The 16809-nt window shown below is 33.3% G+C and overlaps 1 protein-coding gene across 1 annotated transcript; it reads left to right on the top strand.

The window, feature by feature from the left end:
• The first annotated feature begins 300 nt into the window (after window positions 1–300).
• On the top strand, window positions 301–16417 carry LOC126830924 (solute carrier family 4 member 11). The gene is made up of 16 exons (XM_056102721.1): window positions 301–323; window positions 1995–2079; window positions 3233–3356; window positions 4157–4354; window positions 4461–4542; window positions 5098–5220; window positions 5792–5905; window positions 7974–8106; window positions 8984–9057; window positions 9754–9991; window positions 10932–11038; window positions 11262–11433; window positions 12752–12925; window positions 13511–13703; window positions 13909–14078; window positions 15516–16417. The coding sequence occupies exons 2-16, from the start codon at window positions 2003–2005 to the stop codon at window positions 15574–15576; spliced, it is 2040 nt and encodes a 679-aa protein (XP_055958696.1). The 5' UTR covers window positions 301–323; window positions 1995–2002; the 3' UTR covers window positions 15577–16417.
• Window positions 16418–16809: the final 392 nt, after the last annotated feature.

Below are 16809 nucleotides of genomic sequence, written 5' to 3'. Positions count from 1 at the left end.
AATCTTGTATTTGAAGACTGATAGTAATTAACAATTCTAACAGAAATCAATTTGAATAAATTTTCAGAAAGTTCCCCTGAAAGACTTCTCCAATGAAATTCGAGCAGCTATGGACGTGAAAAAATTTCTCAAAAATACAGTTCTGCTTTTAAATCTGGATAAGACTAACATGGATGAGATAATTGATGATATGGTGAAGAAGATGTTGAAAGGAGCAGAGAATACGAATAGTATTGACCAGGCTAAATCAGCTTTATTTACACATGATTTTGGTAAAAGGCTTTGTAATAGTGGTGTTATTATTCTTGATGATGGTTGCTTAGGTATGAGTTCTGTGTAGGAATGTTTTCAAGACATGTATGTGTGTAACCATCGTCTTGTATGATCATCTGTAGATACTAAAAGAATAGCTGTAATAGGGTTTGGTATTGGATTCTAGTCCGAGGTCAGGTGCATCATTTCTCTATTGAACATCATTGTCCTCTGTGAATATCTTTCAAAACCCCCATTGTACGTGACAAGGAGTAGGGTTGGCTGTCCAACCTCGTGGGTTTTCTCTGGGTCCTCCGGTTTCCTCCCACTGCTAAAGACCCCTACGCGCAAGCGAATTATTGAAATAAAAAATTAAACCACATGTTAGTCCCGAAATGACCTAGTTTGTGTCGAGTGGACGTTAAACCCCATTTCTCTCTCTCTCTCTCTCCCCTTTCAAAAAATTGTACTAAAAAGGGTACACCAGGGATAAAATTTGTATTTAATCTATAATTCTTGTTCTATCAAATATTAGGAATGACATCTTTTATATATCTTACTGTTATTAGATTTTTTCGGGGGGGGGGGGGGGGGGGGAGATGTGTGGTCTAATGTGTACGCTGTTGATCGTAAAGTTTTATCTCTGCATGTTGCTGGTTTCCTCACACAATTGCTCAAACAAATTATTAAAAAAAATAATTTACAATGTTAGTCCCCAAATTACCTTTAGATTCTCTGATTTAGACACATGTGACAAGATGTTCTCATACTTAATGTAGTGGTATCAACTAAAACAGAACAATTCTACATGTTTAGTTTATACTAATTGATTGTTACATAATTATCATTATAACTAACTCCTTGTTCATAATTTCCCTACATACATCAAGGTGATAGAACTAATGGTTGATGTTTCCTGGGCATCATTTTCTTATCTGTTCCCTGAATCTTGTACATTTTAATTCACATTACTACTGGTACTACTAGATATAAGTTTTAGAAGATCATATGTAACACTAATCTGATTGTTACTCTATGTATTCCCATATATAGATTAAAGTAGAGAAAGTACAAGTACTTCTTTGTTTACGGTAGATAAATACATAGAATAAAAAATCTATCACTTTTACTTCTTCATTCTAATATACATCAAATCTTCAGATTTTATATTGTATATAAATAATTAAACATCAGTCATTTGATGAAATTTGTCTAATATACTGAAGATTAGTTGTCCCCTGCCTATCTGAGAAAGCAAGGGACTATTAAAATGGGTACATCTGCCCATTGTCTGCTCATAACTTTTTCAACACAATAACTTATAATTAATGTGGAATGTTCAAACTTGTCGATTTAAATTTCAATTAAGTGAATATCTTGAATGTGTTTAATAATGAGCATTTTCTGTTTTGAAACACAATGACTTTGTTTCTAATTGAGTTTGCATGATTAAACTTTGTGTTTAGTGTATAATGAGAATTTTCTGCACATGTTAAGCATGGTGATAATTATAAGCAATTAGATTGTTTGATGCTTTATAAGAAGATAAATGTGCAAGTAATTAATGAGAGTTATAATATATATAATATAACTTGAGATTGAGACAGGGTACATCAGGTACTGTTGGCTCTTGATGTTAATAAAAAAAATACCATAAAAAGCTTTTAATGAACTAGATATCACATTGAATTTGACATTTATATTTAATATTTATGAATTGTTTTGGTTGATTTTATTTACAGTACATCAGATGAGTCGAACTCTACAATCTACTAGTATATCAGAAGGTGGTGGTTTTGATTATGATCAGAATTGGGTGTGTGCTATGTAGGTATATCATATTTATAAATAATTATAATAAAGTATAATAAATACATACTTTACTTTTATTGTGTATACTAAATGATGTTAGATAGTTTCTAGTTTTTTTTATTGTAAAATAATAGAGGGGGTCACATGAGGTAAATTCAGGGTCATGTACCATATGTGTCACACCTGTAAACAAACTAATACTATCAATACAAAATAATCCATTCTGTATTACATGTATATAAATAGGTAATATAGGTGTTAAGGACAGCTACCTGTAATAGAGCTGTATTCTTATGTTAAAATGACTATTATTATATCGATTATACACACTATATCCTCTGAAATCTTATTGGTGTTTATATCTCGAGCCCTATCATTAATAGTCATTAGTGAAATAAATCCTGTATCAATTAGTATCGAAAAATTGTATATTTTGTGTCGTTACTAATTTGAACATTTCTTTGTTTTCGAGAAAATGTTTATCATTTATTCAATAATAAAAGATATCTGATTTAGATAATATTTTGTGAATAATGTCTGTTATATTATTGCATAATTTTACTAATAATGTAGATAATCTCATATTGTGGACAAATGGATCAAGATAACACAGTGTTATATAAAAGATATTACCTCTCAATTGACCACCACACATTCCTCTTCAACTGTTTTCTGTGCAGGGGACTGTTACAATGATCGGTCTGTAAATTGCGATTGAATGTTCAAACTTGGTGCTAGGTGAATGTCTTCACAGAGTTCACTGATGAACATGTTCAGCTTATAAATATAAAGAATGTGGGGACCCTTCGAGACTAAATCTTATGAAATCGTATACCCGTCGTAGCAAAAGTTCAAGTGTGAATCCATTTCGATTTAAAATTGTTCAAGAATTATCCAACGTGACATGTCATTTCTGTCTCATAATCCGTTATATAAACTAAGTAAGCAAAGATAAGCCAATTTATTGGTAGAGACTTTGGAACACAACAACTATCATTGAGTGAGAGTGATGAAAATTAGCATATAGTTCGATGGTTTGCAGGTAATCAGTGAGTTTCATCGATTTATTTAGGGATTGTAGCTGAGTAGCAGAGGCTATCAGCCTCACTCTAGGCTTGATTTTTAAAATGATACGTGTCATGTACATTGATTTATTATGTAATTTTAGGTGCAGTATTCCCTCCATACAGTCACGTCATGTGGGTATAGCTAGACTATCAATACCAGCTAATCTGGGCAACACATCACAAGAAGTTCATTTTGTTATTGTTATTCTTACTCCTACCAAAGAGGTAAAATAAACATAACTATAAAAAAAATCCTTATTTCTCAAAAATGATTTACAATCTGATTAAAATATAGATCTATATTGCGTTTCATTTTTTTATACTTTCGATGGCCTGCACTACATGAAGATCTGACCTATTGTACTGGAAGGTTGCACCAAGGGTCGTATGAGCGGCTTTTGACCCTATGACGTCAGACATTGATTAATCAATCAGCATTGAAGTTTGTAGTGGTTTACCCACAGTTCCTTGCATCGCACGCCAAGAACTCGTTGTAACAGACCGTTTAATTGGTTAATCCTAATCCCTCGCTTCAACCAGAACGCTGGTAATATAGCAACTCTTCCAGATCTCCTAGTGTAGTAAAGACAAGTAAAACAAAATTTTGAACTATAAAAAACGAAATGAAATAGGATCTGTGTTTTAATCAAATTGAAATGATTTACAGTTGATATTATAATCTGGAGATCTAGTTCGTTAAATTGACATTAGATAGTTTTATGTATATCAAAGTATGAATGTGTCAAAAATACTAGTGTATGAGTATTAACATAATATAAAATATATTTTTAGCAAAATTGACCTTGTTTTATGGATAAGTTTTCAATTCATTTAATATTGTCAATTAACTCTTTATTCAAGTTGAAACATTTTCTGGTAGAAATGTGAAAGAAATATTTCCACAAAATGTATTTACTAACAACTGATGCGATCTTGGGATCATGTACATGAATTTCAGTATTACAAAAAGATGAAATATTTTTGGTCCATGTGAATTGTAATTCTGATATTATTGAATATTTCAGAAAGGCACTAAGAATGAACTGGAAACAGGAAGAACATTTGCTACCTTGTTTTCTGATGCTGATTTCCGATTGCGTCTGCTTGAGGCCAATAATGAAGACCAATTTAAAAAACTATTAGAACAACAAACTCATGATTTATCTGAAAGACAGAGAAAATCAGATGAACAAATTCCTGTATTTGACGATGAAGAAGTTCCAGTAAGTTTTCTTATTTTATATTGAAACAAATAAAGAATGATTTGAAGAACATTTTTTTTCTTGTACATTTATATCCTATTGTAAATTATGTACATTAATTTTACAGAAAATGAAATGTGGTTTTATGAAAGGAATAAGAGGTGACCTGAAAAGACGTCTTCCATATTATTGGTCTGATTACAAAGATGGTATTATTTTTTTTTTTATCAATCACATTTAATGTTGTCTGTTGAATCTGTCATCAGCTCCATCCATGTTGTGGGGTGAATATTTTACAGGATATATTTGAAAGTGATAAAAAGTAATGAATGCATCAAAAAATAGTCAACAAACATTTTATATTTGTGAGAAGATATATGATTCTAGTCTCATTTCTCCTAGAAGTTAGGGGGGTTGGATGGCTGAATGGTTAGCGTGCGCGCTGTATCATAAAGTCTGTCATTGAGTCGACTGGCGTGGTTTCGAAACCCCAATTGTACGTGATAAGGAGTAGGGTCGCCTGTCCAAACTTGTGGGTTTTCTCCGGGTCCTCCGGTTTCCCCCCACTGCTAAAGACCCCTATGCGCAAGTGAATTATTGAAATAAAATTAAACCATATGTTAGTCCCGAAATGACCTAGCTTGTGTCGAGTGGTCGATAAACCCCATTTCTCTCTCTCTCTCCTAGAAGTTATATTCTTGAAACAATTATTTTTTATTAAAGAAGTGTCAACTGTGAATGACTGTAGATAATTATTTTAACAGGTATTGTTGGACCGAAGAGTATTCAGAAGACCATATCTACAACGTTATTTTTGTACTTTGCCTGTGTCTTGCCATGTATTGCCTTTGGTGTTCTCAATGCCTACAATACTCATAATATTTTAAGTAAGTACCTTTGTTTTAATTTATATATGTTGTATATTCATTTTTAACCGAAAGATCTTGGTTCCTTTCAATGTTCGCGCATATCGGACCTCAACACATGGATTATGGGACCTGATTGTGGTTCCTCTTGAGGTCACAATTTTCATCCAATTTAAAAAAACGTTCAAATATATCACCGTTACACCATAATGAAGATTGAGTTCAAAACTGCCGGACAAAATGGCCGCTACTTGTACGCAAATAGTGTTTAAGTATTAATGTGGATGTGGACCCTCTAGAGGTAACAATTTTGATCCGATTTTGATGAAGCTTAAAATATATGTTTATATCCCAAAGATCTTGGTTCCTTTTGATATTGGATTGTAACTTCCTGGATTATGGCACCTGATTGTACGAAAAATCGCTTCTGTTTTTTTTTTAGCTTGTTCTCTGTCCATCTCTTGCAAAATGTGGGCGTATCTTGCATGGCAACCACTTGTTTAGATTTGTTAAACTAAGACCCATGTCAAAGTTTATACCGGTAATTATTTCTGAGAATCGAATCAAACAAAAGTGCTGTTTTATTTTTCAGCTGTTGAAAAGGTGTTATATGCTCAGACATTTGGTGGTTTAGTATTTGCTATATTTGGTGGAACACCACAGATTGTATTATTAACTACTGCACCTCTAGCTTTATATACTAAAAGTAAGCCTTTAAGTCATTATGTTTTGGAACTGTGGCCATCTCAATCCGATTGTATCTAATTATACCCATGGGTTCTTTACTTTCATCCCACTAGAAATAACCTTGCTGACATTAAAGACCCTTATCTCTATCAAAATTTAAAAAAAAGTTATCAACCTTTTTTAACCAAAGACAATAAAAATTAGTCTTACCAAAAAGCATATTACTAGTAGTTACAAAAAAGTATTAAATCTACCTAAAATAAGTTATGGCCATCTGCAGTTAGTAATTTCACATTGTCATTTTTATTGTCTGTTATTGACTGAAGGATAAATCATTTATACTATTCAAAAAAAGTAGGGGATATTTGATTTTGGGGGCATAATACTAAAATATGCAAATGACTACGAAAAAAGTCACTATAGAACCTAACAGAAGAAACATTTCCAGTTACATGTGACGCCCAAACGCACCAATAGCTACCGCATGGAAGGCAGGTGATGCTTGGGATCATCATGGGGGTCCAACCCAAGATTTGCACGACTCTGACTTTGAATGTTACAGTCATTGTGGCATTGAATTCCAGGGTGGAAACATCAGTTTAATTGTTTTAGTGACCAGAAAACAAATTTTGATATGCGTCGGCTTACCCAAAATGAAAGGTTACGTGCCCTTGGCATGCTACAGATCGGCACAACACAGGCGGTTGTGGCGCGGACGATGAATGTTTCTCAGTCTGTCATAAGCAGGCTATGGTCCAGATACCGTGATACACAATCTGTACAGGACAGACCACGCTCAGGTCGACCAAGGGCGACAACTCAAGCCCAGGATCGATTTATCCGTACCTTGGCCTTGAGAAATCGTGTCATCACAGCAAATCAGATCAGCGCTCGTCTTCAAACAGACACTGGTGTGAGAGTGAGTGGCCAGACGATTCGGAATCGACTGCATAGTGGTCACCTTCGCGCCCGACGTCCTCGCGTGATCCCTTGTTTGAGAGATCATCACATTCAGGCAAGACGTCGTTGGTGTAGGGATCGTCAACACTGGGATAATCGACGCTGGAGCAATGTGATGTTTTCAGATGAGTCAAGGTTCACTGTTGATTTTTTGGACAGACGTAGGAGGGTGTGGCGTCGTCGAAACGAGCGCTTCCAAGACGTTAACGTCATCAGACATGATCGATTTTGGGGTGGTTCTGTTATAGTGTGGGGAGGCATCACTGTTGCTGGAAGAACGGCTTTACATGTTGTTGCAGGGTGTGTTACAGGCCAGTACTACCGGGACAACATCTTGGCAGTCCATGTTGTGCCGTTCGCACGACGTCATGGCCGCCGTTTCATCTTCCAGGATGACAACGCAAGATGTCACAGGGCCAGGATCGTTACAGGTTACCTCCAACAACAGAACATCACCACATTACCTTGGCCAGCACTGAGTCCCGACCTCTCCTCCATCGAGCATGTCTGGGACATGCTTGGACAGAGGTTACGTCAACGTCAACAACGTCCTGCCAATGTCCAAGAACTTGCTGCTGCGTTGCAACAGGAATGGGACAATCTGGACCAAAATGACCTTAGACGTCTCATTAGGAGTATGCCACGTCGGATCAATGCTTGTTTGGCAAACAGAGGAGGATTTACCCGTTACTGACTTGGTTGTGATGCTGTGGTAACTTTGCTGTTTGACCCCGGGTATCATTTTACCCTTATAATGGTCAGTCTGTGCCTTACTTAGTCTAACGATCATTTGGAATAAATCGATGAATGTGAACTTCATTTCATTTTGTCATTTGTTTCTTCGTCAGTTTCATTAGGTGACTTTAATAACACTTAAAAATCAAATATCCCCTACTTTTTTTGAATAGTATATATCTGTGAACATTATAATCAAGATGGTATCTTAAGGTAACCAGTGTTTTTTGTTTTAATTGTGTAAATTACTATTAAAAGAAAACTTTCGTCCATAAACATATTGTTGTTGAATTTTGATTAAGCTATTTATTTTGAAAATAATTGCAAAATTAAAGGTTTATGATTTGTTATGTATGATAGTTTGGTATTAATTTTTCTATTTTGTTTTTCAGTTATATATAGTATCTGTGAAGATTTTGACATCAATTTTCAAGCCATGTTCACATGTGTAGGATTGTGGAACTCTTTCTTCCTTATTGTATACTCATTCTTTGATTTAAGTGTCCTGATGCAGTTTTCAACTAGGTGTGAACATTGAATAAATATTTTATACCATATTACTAAATTATTTTATTTATCTTTGAACTTTATAGTTAATTTTTAAAAATATTTAAATAAATGATTTTATTGAACATTTTTTGAAAACCTGGAATTGGAATATCAGTGATATGCATTATTAAATAGTGATGATATTAGTTTTACCTGTATATGTTATATACGTAGATCTACCTTAAAATTTTTGAATTGTTAATTTAATCATTCTGTAGATGATGTATGTGCTCAATCTATTGGATTAAGTACACCATATATACTATAAATAGTTAAAATTGATGTCTTAAGGATACATTATTTAAGAGCTAAATTTGCCTATTTAACTATAAATAGTTAAAATTAATGTCTTCAGGATACAGCATTCAAGAGCTAATTTGCCTGTTGCAAGTCTTTCTTTGGGCCTTAATGTTATATAAATTATTAATTAAACGTTTATTAACATGACAAGACTATAATCAACCCTCAATGCCATCGGATGTTCGAGATTTTAACTAGATTAGAACTGTTCAGCCATTTAATGATTTATTTTAAACTTGGAAAAGTGAGGCTAAGCCTCGAATATACCTGTACTGTGGTTACAATAATAAACAATCAATGCAGACTTCTTGTCAAAACTACAAACAGTGATCACTTGGCTCAGAATAAAGTAATTTGAATGAAATTTTCAATATATTCATTTTGCATTATCTATTTATGAACTATTGTAGCAAGAACAGCCAGCTCTTGATCTAAATCTTACATACTGTATATTTAATATTTGAGTATGTTGTCATAGAATGATAAAATATCGAATATTTAATGAAATAAGACAAATAATATATTGATATATTAATATATTGTAATTTTACAGGTCATCAGAGGAAATATTTGCTATCTTTATATCAATAGCGTTTGCGGTTGATGCCTTTAAGAATACAGCCTTAAGTAAGTTGGATAACATTTATTTCTTTGAATGATAGTTAAAGAGTGTGGATATATGAGGCATATGTGAAGACACTGTGTAGTGCATACATATTTGGAATGGTTTCATAAATTACTTAGACTGTATTTTCAAGTTTGCATATGAAATAAATTAATATTTAACAGGGGGAAAAAACACAAGGTAATGCTTTTATTAACATCTTGGAGTATGCATTAAAACTTTTATAAAAATAATTCAACACACACATTTACATAGACATTACTAATACAGAAACTAAAGGGTAGATCCAAAAGTTCTGATGCCATGTGGGCTGGAAAGTGGAATTAGGGAGGGGGTACTAATCCCAATAGTTTTTGTATATTGGGGGACTAGAATGATGCAAAATCAAAATATGATGCACAAAAGTACAACAAAACTGATTGTAAGAGCTTCTCTAATAAATAATGGTATGACTTGTTCTAGAAAGAGAGTACAACACCTGTTAAACTTATATCTAACTGATGCAATGGTTTGGATTTTTAGGAAAACAAAGCAAAGTCAGTCCAGCGGGTTATGTATAGTTGTTTGTAAAATTCCACTACTGGATTGCTAGAAGGTCTTATATCATCCCTAAATCAGTCCCTTTACCAAGAATAAAACCATGATATACAAAATAACAGTATTTCCTTAAATTTACATTTACTTATTTTTATTTGTAGATTTTGAACAATATTATTATATACCAGCATGTGATAAAGCTGTTGAAGTTGTTAATAATACAATTACTGTTACTATGGCTTCTACTACCGTTGCTAATGTAAATGCTACAGTACCAAATATTACCAGTACCATGGAACCAATGGTGGAAGAGTGTGGTAGAGATATTAGTATGCTGTATTTATTGTTGTTATTTGGTACTTTATGGGTTGGTGTAGCCCTATTTAATTTTACAAAAACGTAAGTACTGTATTGAATGTAATGATTACAAATATTACCTGGTTTTCAGTGTATATAGCAGAGTTACAGATCAATTCAATGAAAATTCTATTCCAACTTGGATTTGTACTTCTCAGAAATATATTCACAGTATTATGCATTGTATGCTGGGCTCAGTAGAGGACATGTATAGCTTAGGCAATACTCTCAGAAGGCTTGTTTTTGGAATGTAACTAGTGAAATCAGACCATGAACTGAATCATGCAAACTCTACCCAATATGCATATTTACTGTTTCATCTGAACTAGTCCAGGTATTTTTCAATATGTCCTATTGAATTTTAGCCATTTCCGTTTATTACTTCTAGAGTTATTGCCCTTGTTTCACTTTGTTCAACCTTGTTAATGCTCGATTGATGAAAGTTAACATCCGATATGTATGAAATTAATATGCATCATTTAAATTTGTGAAACAGAGGTCTATTGAATTTCAGCAATTTCCGTCGATGATTTCTAGAGTTATGGCGGTTGTGAACGTTTGAATGAAAAAAGTGATCATCTGATCTGTATTAAATTTAAATTAGTAAAACGAAAAAGCCTGTCAAGTTTCAACAATTTCTGTAGATTACTTCCAGAGTTGAGACCCTTGCTACAGTTTGTAGAACCTTGTGAACCCTCAAACGGCAAAAATTATAATCTGATCTGTATGGAACTGTCTTGTAAAGGCCCCCAATTACCTACAAAGGAATAAATATGCGACAACCCTTGTCGGACGATTTAGCTGCTGTGGGCGTATGTTTCGTTGCCTGGCAGCCGATCTTATATTTATTACGCACTACGCTATAAAATGACACTTATATAATGAAATTATTTGCATGAAATATTTATTGAATTAGGACAATTTTTAAAAAAAAAAGTTCTTTTATTAGAATAAAACTAGATTTTTATATTTTATTTTTCAGTCCATATTTAAACAGTGCTAAAAGAGAATTATTAGCTGATTATTCATTACCTGTATCTGTAGTGATTATGTCATTCTTTGGTGCTTATGTTTTTAGACAAGTTAACAGTAAGTAGGTCTATAAAGTATTAAGTGTATTTCTGAAGATTAAGGGGAGAGGTCTTTTCTTTGCTTTATTAATCACATGGTATGGATCCGGCCCATGGGCCAGATCCGGCCCGCCAAAGGATTAAATGTGGCCCATGGAACAAATAGCATTGGAATTTAAAAGCGGTTTTCCTCCCGTTTTGAAATTATTTCTGCTTAGTAATCTATTACTTGTATTTTTCAGTGGGTAAAGCTTTTGATGCAGCAAGACAGGCTAACATATTTCAGTTGATAGATATGTCATCACTTTCAGTTGGTGCCATATTTGGTGCTATGGGTCTTGGATTCTGCTTGTCATTACTTTTCTTCATGGATCAAAATATCTCGGCTGCATTGGTCAATGCTCCTCAAAACAAGTAATTAATAATTAATATCATTTCTTATATATATTTAGTATTGTATGTGTTAAATATTACTTTATAACATTTTACAACAAAATTATGTCAGATCATCCTGTTAAAGAGTGGCCTGAAAATCTTGATTCTCTGTTATTAAAAACTATTAACGCAACCTTTATTGATACTAGTCTAGATTCTTTAGTCTTAAAAATATCATCTATGTTCCATATGTATTCTTGTTAGAATTTTTATCCACTTCTGTCATTTTTGCTCAATATTTGCTCAGTATGTCTGGTAAAGACTCAGGATTCACAACCACAATTTTCTGGGTTCAAATTCCAGCATGGGCCGTGTGGAACCCTAAAGACTTTTCAGCCCAGTTGCAGTTCATGCTTGCCAGGCGGGTTGACAAGGAAAATATTTCTAGTTTTGACTGGATGATATAAAAAACTGAAGTCTTGTGTCTAATTGGTAGTGCACACAAGATATTTCTTAGCAATTAGAATTCAATGAAGTGTATCAAGAAGTTCCCATGACTGGGAAAAATTTGCAGCCTCAGATCAAAATAAAATTACATGTTCGAACTGACCTGAGTAAAGTTTTGACAATGTTCAAACTCATTCTATTCAATAATATTAAAACTTTTTCTTATGATTTGATTTAAAGTTACAACCTGCCAGTTTGTTATAATATATCTCAATAGTCAACAATATATACTATCTTAATATAAACATTGTGGCAGTGGGAAATCAAATATAAACCAATGCAAACTGGCCACAACTTTAAGAAATTATCAATTTGACTCACTATTAAACTTTTATTTTGGAATGTTGGAACTTTGATTAAAAACATTTATAAACCTATAATGATAATTCTCTTTGATCTTTGGTTTTGGGGGTATATTCTATGCCCGGAATAACTTGCAGTCTGAATGTCCGGGGCGGCTTTAAATATATATACAGGGGAATTTGGGGGTTTTCTTCTGAAAGTTATTCTTTAAACCTGTAACGGGTTATTCTTCCAGGGTAGGGTTGGGTTTTTTTTCCATAAGAAAACATGATATAAGGTTTCTCTTACTGAAATTCTGGGATAATCCTATTTTACGTACATGTAAACATAGACGATTTATAAGCAGGATAAAGTCCTCAACTTCGGTTATGCTGGGAAAGAAAGACTTCAGAAAAAACCCTCAAAAGAAAAACCTTTTTTCTCAAGTTATTTTCTTCAGTCTTTCTTTTCCCAGCATATTCTCAGTCTCATGCTTTATCCTGCACATAATAATAGGTGTATTTAGTAGTTCATATATAATATTAGTGTTGGATTATGTCTGTTACAGGATGAAGAAAGGTACTGCTTATCATTGGGATTTATTAATAATAGCTGCAGTTAATGCTTTACATTCTATTGTATGTTTTCCCTGGGTACATGCTGCCTTACCACATTCACCATTACATGTTAGAGCTTTAGCTGATGTAGAAGAACGGGTTGATCAAGGACATATCTATCAAATGTAAGTAATGAATTACTATATATATCATATCTACATGGTGGTGTTCAAGGCCAAGTTGATTATGCTGAATGGATGAAAGGAAATAAATTTTTATAGATCTACTTAAAGCATAATTCCCTCACTTCGTCAGAATTCCCTCACTTCATCAGTAGGGGGGTTGGGATTGCCTAGTGGTCTAGAGTGCCATGCTTCGACCTCTAGTTGGCCGGTTACCTCTGGCTTGCGGCTATGGTTTCGATCACCGGTGTGAGTGTATGTGGCTTGGAGATAGGGGCGCCTTCTCAACCTCGTGGGTTTACTCCGGGTACTCCGATTTCCTCCCACAGGAAAGACCCCTGCGTGTGCGATAAGATAATGAAAATAAAAAAAAAATAAGACTTGTCTGCGATATCACCTTCGGTGGAAGCGGACGTTAAACACTTAGAACAACAACTTTATCAGTAGTATTACTCAGGAACTGTGGCAATGAACAATGCCATAAACTCACCCCTATAGATTCTACATTCTTTGTTATAATATAATGAAGTAAAATGTTATTATAATGACTAGTTTGTGTTTGAATATAATTGTATTTATATTTTTCAGTATTTTGAGGGTTAGAGAGACGAGATTAACTGCTATATTTTCACACATATTAATAGGATTTAGTTTATTCTTTATGAATATATTAGCTTATATTCCTACACCTGTTTTGTACGGTCTCTTCCTGTATGTGGCAGTTACCTCGTTATATGGTAATCAATTCTTTGAGAGAATTGAACTATTCTTTACCGAACAGGTATATAAATCTAATTAGGCCTAAAATTTGTTTTGCTTACTGTCAACATGAATATTCAACAGTAAGAACTGTGATTCTTTAGTATAACTATATTTAACTTTTAATTGAATCTGTATCTAAGAGTTTCATTTTGAATTGAGACCAGTGAGAGCTATAAATTATCAGGCAGCTATTATAATAACTTCTATTTGATTTTGTTTTTTAGGCAGCCTATCCACCAAATCATTACATTCGTCGAGTACCACAACGTAAAATGCACATCTTTACTCTGCTACAATTACTACAGCTTCTTGTGTTGTGTGGATTTGGGTTTTCACCATATCCTTATCTAAAGATGTTCTTCCCTGTCTTAATCTTCTGCCTTATACCCATCAGGTATGGTTCATATTCTTTATTTTGAAAAACATTTTCATTTGATATTAGCATGTATCAGACTGTAACTTCCTGGATTATGGCCCCTGATTAGACGAAAAATCACATTTATTAGCTTGTGGACACTCTGGAGGTAATAATTTTGATCCCCTTTTGATGAAACTTGAAATGTATGTTTATAACCCAGTGATCTTGGTTCCTTTCGATATGCGGGGGATGTATGGCCGAATGGCGTGGTGTCAATTCCCACTGCCAAAGACTCCTACGTGCAAACAAATTATTGAAATAAAATTGAACCATATGTTAGTCCCAAAATGACCTAGTTTGTGTTGAGTGGATGTTATTCTCTCTCTCTCCTTCTGATATTCGCACATATTGGACCTAACTTCCAGGATTATGACTCCTGATTGTACAGAAAATTGCGGTTTTAGCTTATGGTCCCTCTAGAGGTATCAATTTTTATCCGAAATAAAAAAAACGTTCCAATATATCACTGTTACACCCTGATGATGGTTGAGTTCGAATTTCGAACAAAATGTCCGCTCCTTATAGGCAAATAGTGTTAAAGTATGTAATACCAAGGTTGTTGACACTCTAGAAGTCACAATTTTTATCCAATTTTAATGAAACTTGAAATGTATGTTTATAAAATTATAACCCAAAGATCTTGGTTTCTTTCGATATTTGCGTATATCGGAATGTAACTTCCTAAATTATGGCCCCTGATTGTACAAAAAATCATGTTTTTAGCTTGTGGACCCTCCAGAGGTCACAATTTTTGTCCCATTTTAAAAATCGTTTAAATATATCATCGTTAAACCCTGATGATGGTTAAGTTTGAAATTCATGACCCTCTAGAAGTCACAATTTTTGTCAGATTTTAATGAAACTTGAAATGTATGTTTATAACACGACGATCTTGGTTCCTTTTCATATTCGCTTATATCAGACCTTAACTTCTTGGTTTATGGCCCCAGATTGTACAAAAAAATCACATTATTTTTTTTTTTAGCTCGTTCTCTGTCTATCTGTAGCCAAATGTGGGCATATCTTGCATGACAACCGCTTGTTCATTTTAAATAGATTTTTTAAACTTGCTCTGTGAGATTTCTTGATTTGCTGCTGGTCGGTATAAAGGGGCCTCACACACAAGGCCTATGTTTGTACTTATATCATTGATTTATTTGACAGATAGGAATATAAAAAAGCAGTCTCGTTAATTTGTATATAGACTGGATACAGTAAGATACTGTAAGGTTTAAACCCAACAAGTATATATATATATATATATATATGTGTGTTTCTCAATTTACAGATCCTTTCATATTATTTGAGGTTAAAGCTTGTAATTTAGATTTTAAAGCACCAACTACCATGGAAGGTATAACAATAGTGATATGAAGATAACTATAAAATAACCTTTCTACTCTTTATTTTCAGACACAAACTCATTCCAAAAATAATTGATAGCAAATACCTGAAGGCTATGGATGGACATTAAATAGAAAAGCTGGAACAAATGGGAAGAATTTTATGATGGATTTATTGTGAATGATTTGTGCTGAAATATGACTTTTACCTTAAGTTTTAACAGTGCTAATGTGAAATACATAACTGTGTTTCTTTTATTGTTCATTTTAATTGTTATTTTATTTTTATTTTTCATGACTGCCGTTATACCTAATTGCAGGGCAAGGAATTATATGATGGTTTTCATTTACTTGGTAAAATTAAACATGTAAATCTTGCCCATTCAAAGTTGTCTAACAAAATTTCTTATATAATCTAAATGGTCCTTTAATTTTATTCAAAAAAAACCAACAAACAACATAATACAATTCAGGTGTTTATTACATTGTTATACATAATTCACTGTATATATTTGATATATAATTTTATATAATATATACATATATATGTGATATTACTTAACATATTTTAATGTTGAAGCTCCCCAAAAGAAAATCACTTAGTTTACCGGTTGAATTGACTCCAACTTTATGAATCTCTTATTTGAAATAATGACACATTGTTTGTGATAGTTTACCCTAAAATATGCATAATAAATCAAATCAATGAATATCTACATCGAAAATGCATTTTTTAACAGGAGATATAAGATTTATTTCTTCAGTTAATATAAAATAGGAATTATTATATATAGATGTAGTTGATATATTTTGTTGTGTAATAATTACATGTATAACTATTACTTTTATCTATATGAGTATAATTTTATTGCCAGAGCCAGATTTGAAATTCTATGGTATCAAAGAATTTTTCAATGTCTGAAGAGCTCATTGCTCCATAGGGCCTGGCATTGCTGTGGCGATTACATGTCATTTCGGTCCCGCGTCATTTCGGACTTACGTCATTTCGGACTCCAAAAAATATGTCCCCGACATTTCGGACTCGGGTAGGTGACATTTCGGACTCGGGTAGGTGACGTTTCGGACTCGGGTAGGTGACGTTTCGGACTCGGGTAGGTAAGATAGAATTATACAACACACTGACGCCAATTTACTTTATAAACTATTTTATTTATCAACATAGCATAAAATGATAACATCGATTTATAACAACGGGCATATTATTTTATTTTTAAACATACCATATAGCGATAACAACGGTCATATAAAACATTCATTTATTGTATAAATACATACACATTCATACATTAACGCAACATTTATAACAACACGTGTATTTATTTGATGAAAAAATAGCTTTAGTC

The sequence above is a fragment of the Patella vulgata genome, chromosome 8, assembly GCF_932274485.2.
Source record: "Patella vulgata chromosome 8, xgPatVulg1.2, whole genome shotgun sequence".
In the NCBI taxonomy this organism is placed as follows: Eukaryota; Metazoa; Mollusca; class Gastropoda; family Patellidae; genus Patella; species Patella vulgata.
The sequence above is the reverse complement of the archived record's forward strand: the minus strand, read 5'-3'. Positions and strand labels throughout refer to the sequence as shown.

Bases quoted from the DNA above. Each gene is read 5' to 3' on its own strand.
- LOC126830924 (XM_056102721.1), top strand. From the start codon at position 2,003: ATGAGTCGAACTCTACAATCTACTAGTATATCAGAAGGTGGTGGTTTT. The intron at 3,357-4,156 runs GTAAAATAAACA...TGAATATTTCAG, and splicing joins TTCTTACTCCTACCAAAGAG to AAAGGCACTAAGAATGAACT. The intron at 11,039-11,261 runs GTAAGTAGGTCT...TGTATTTTTCAG, and splicing joins TGTTTTTAGACAAGTTAACA to TGGGTAAAGCTTTTGATGCA.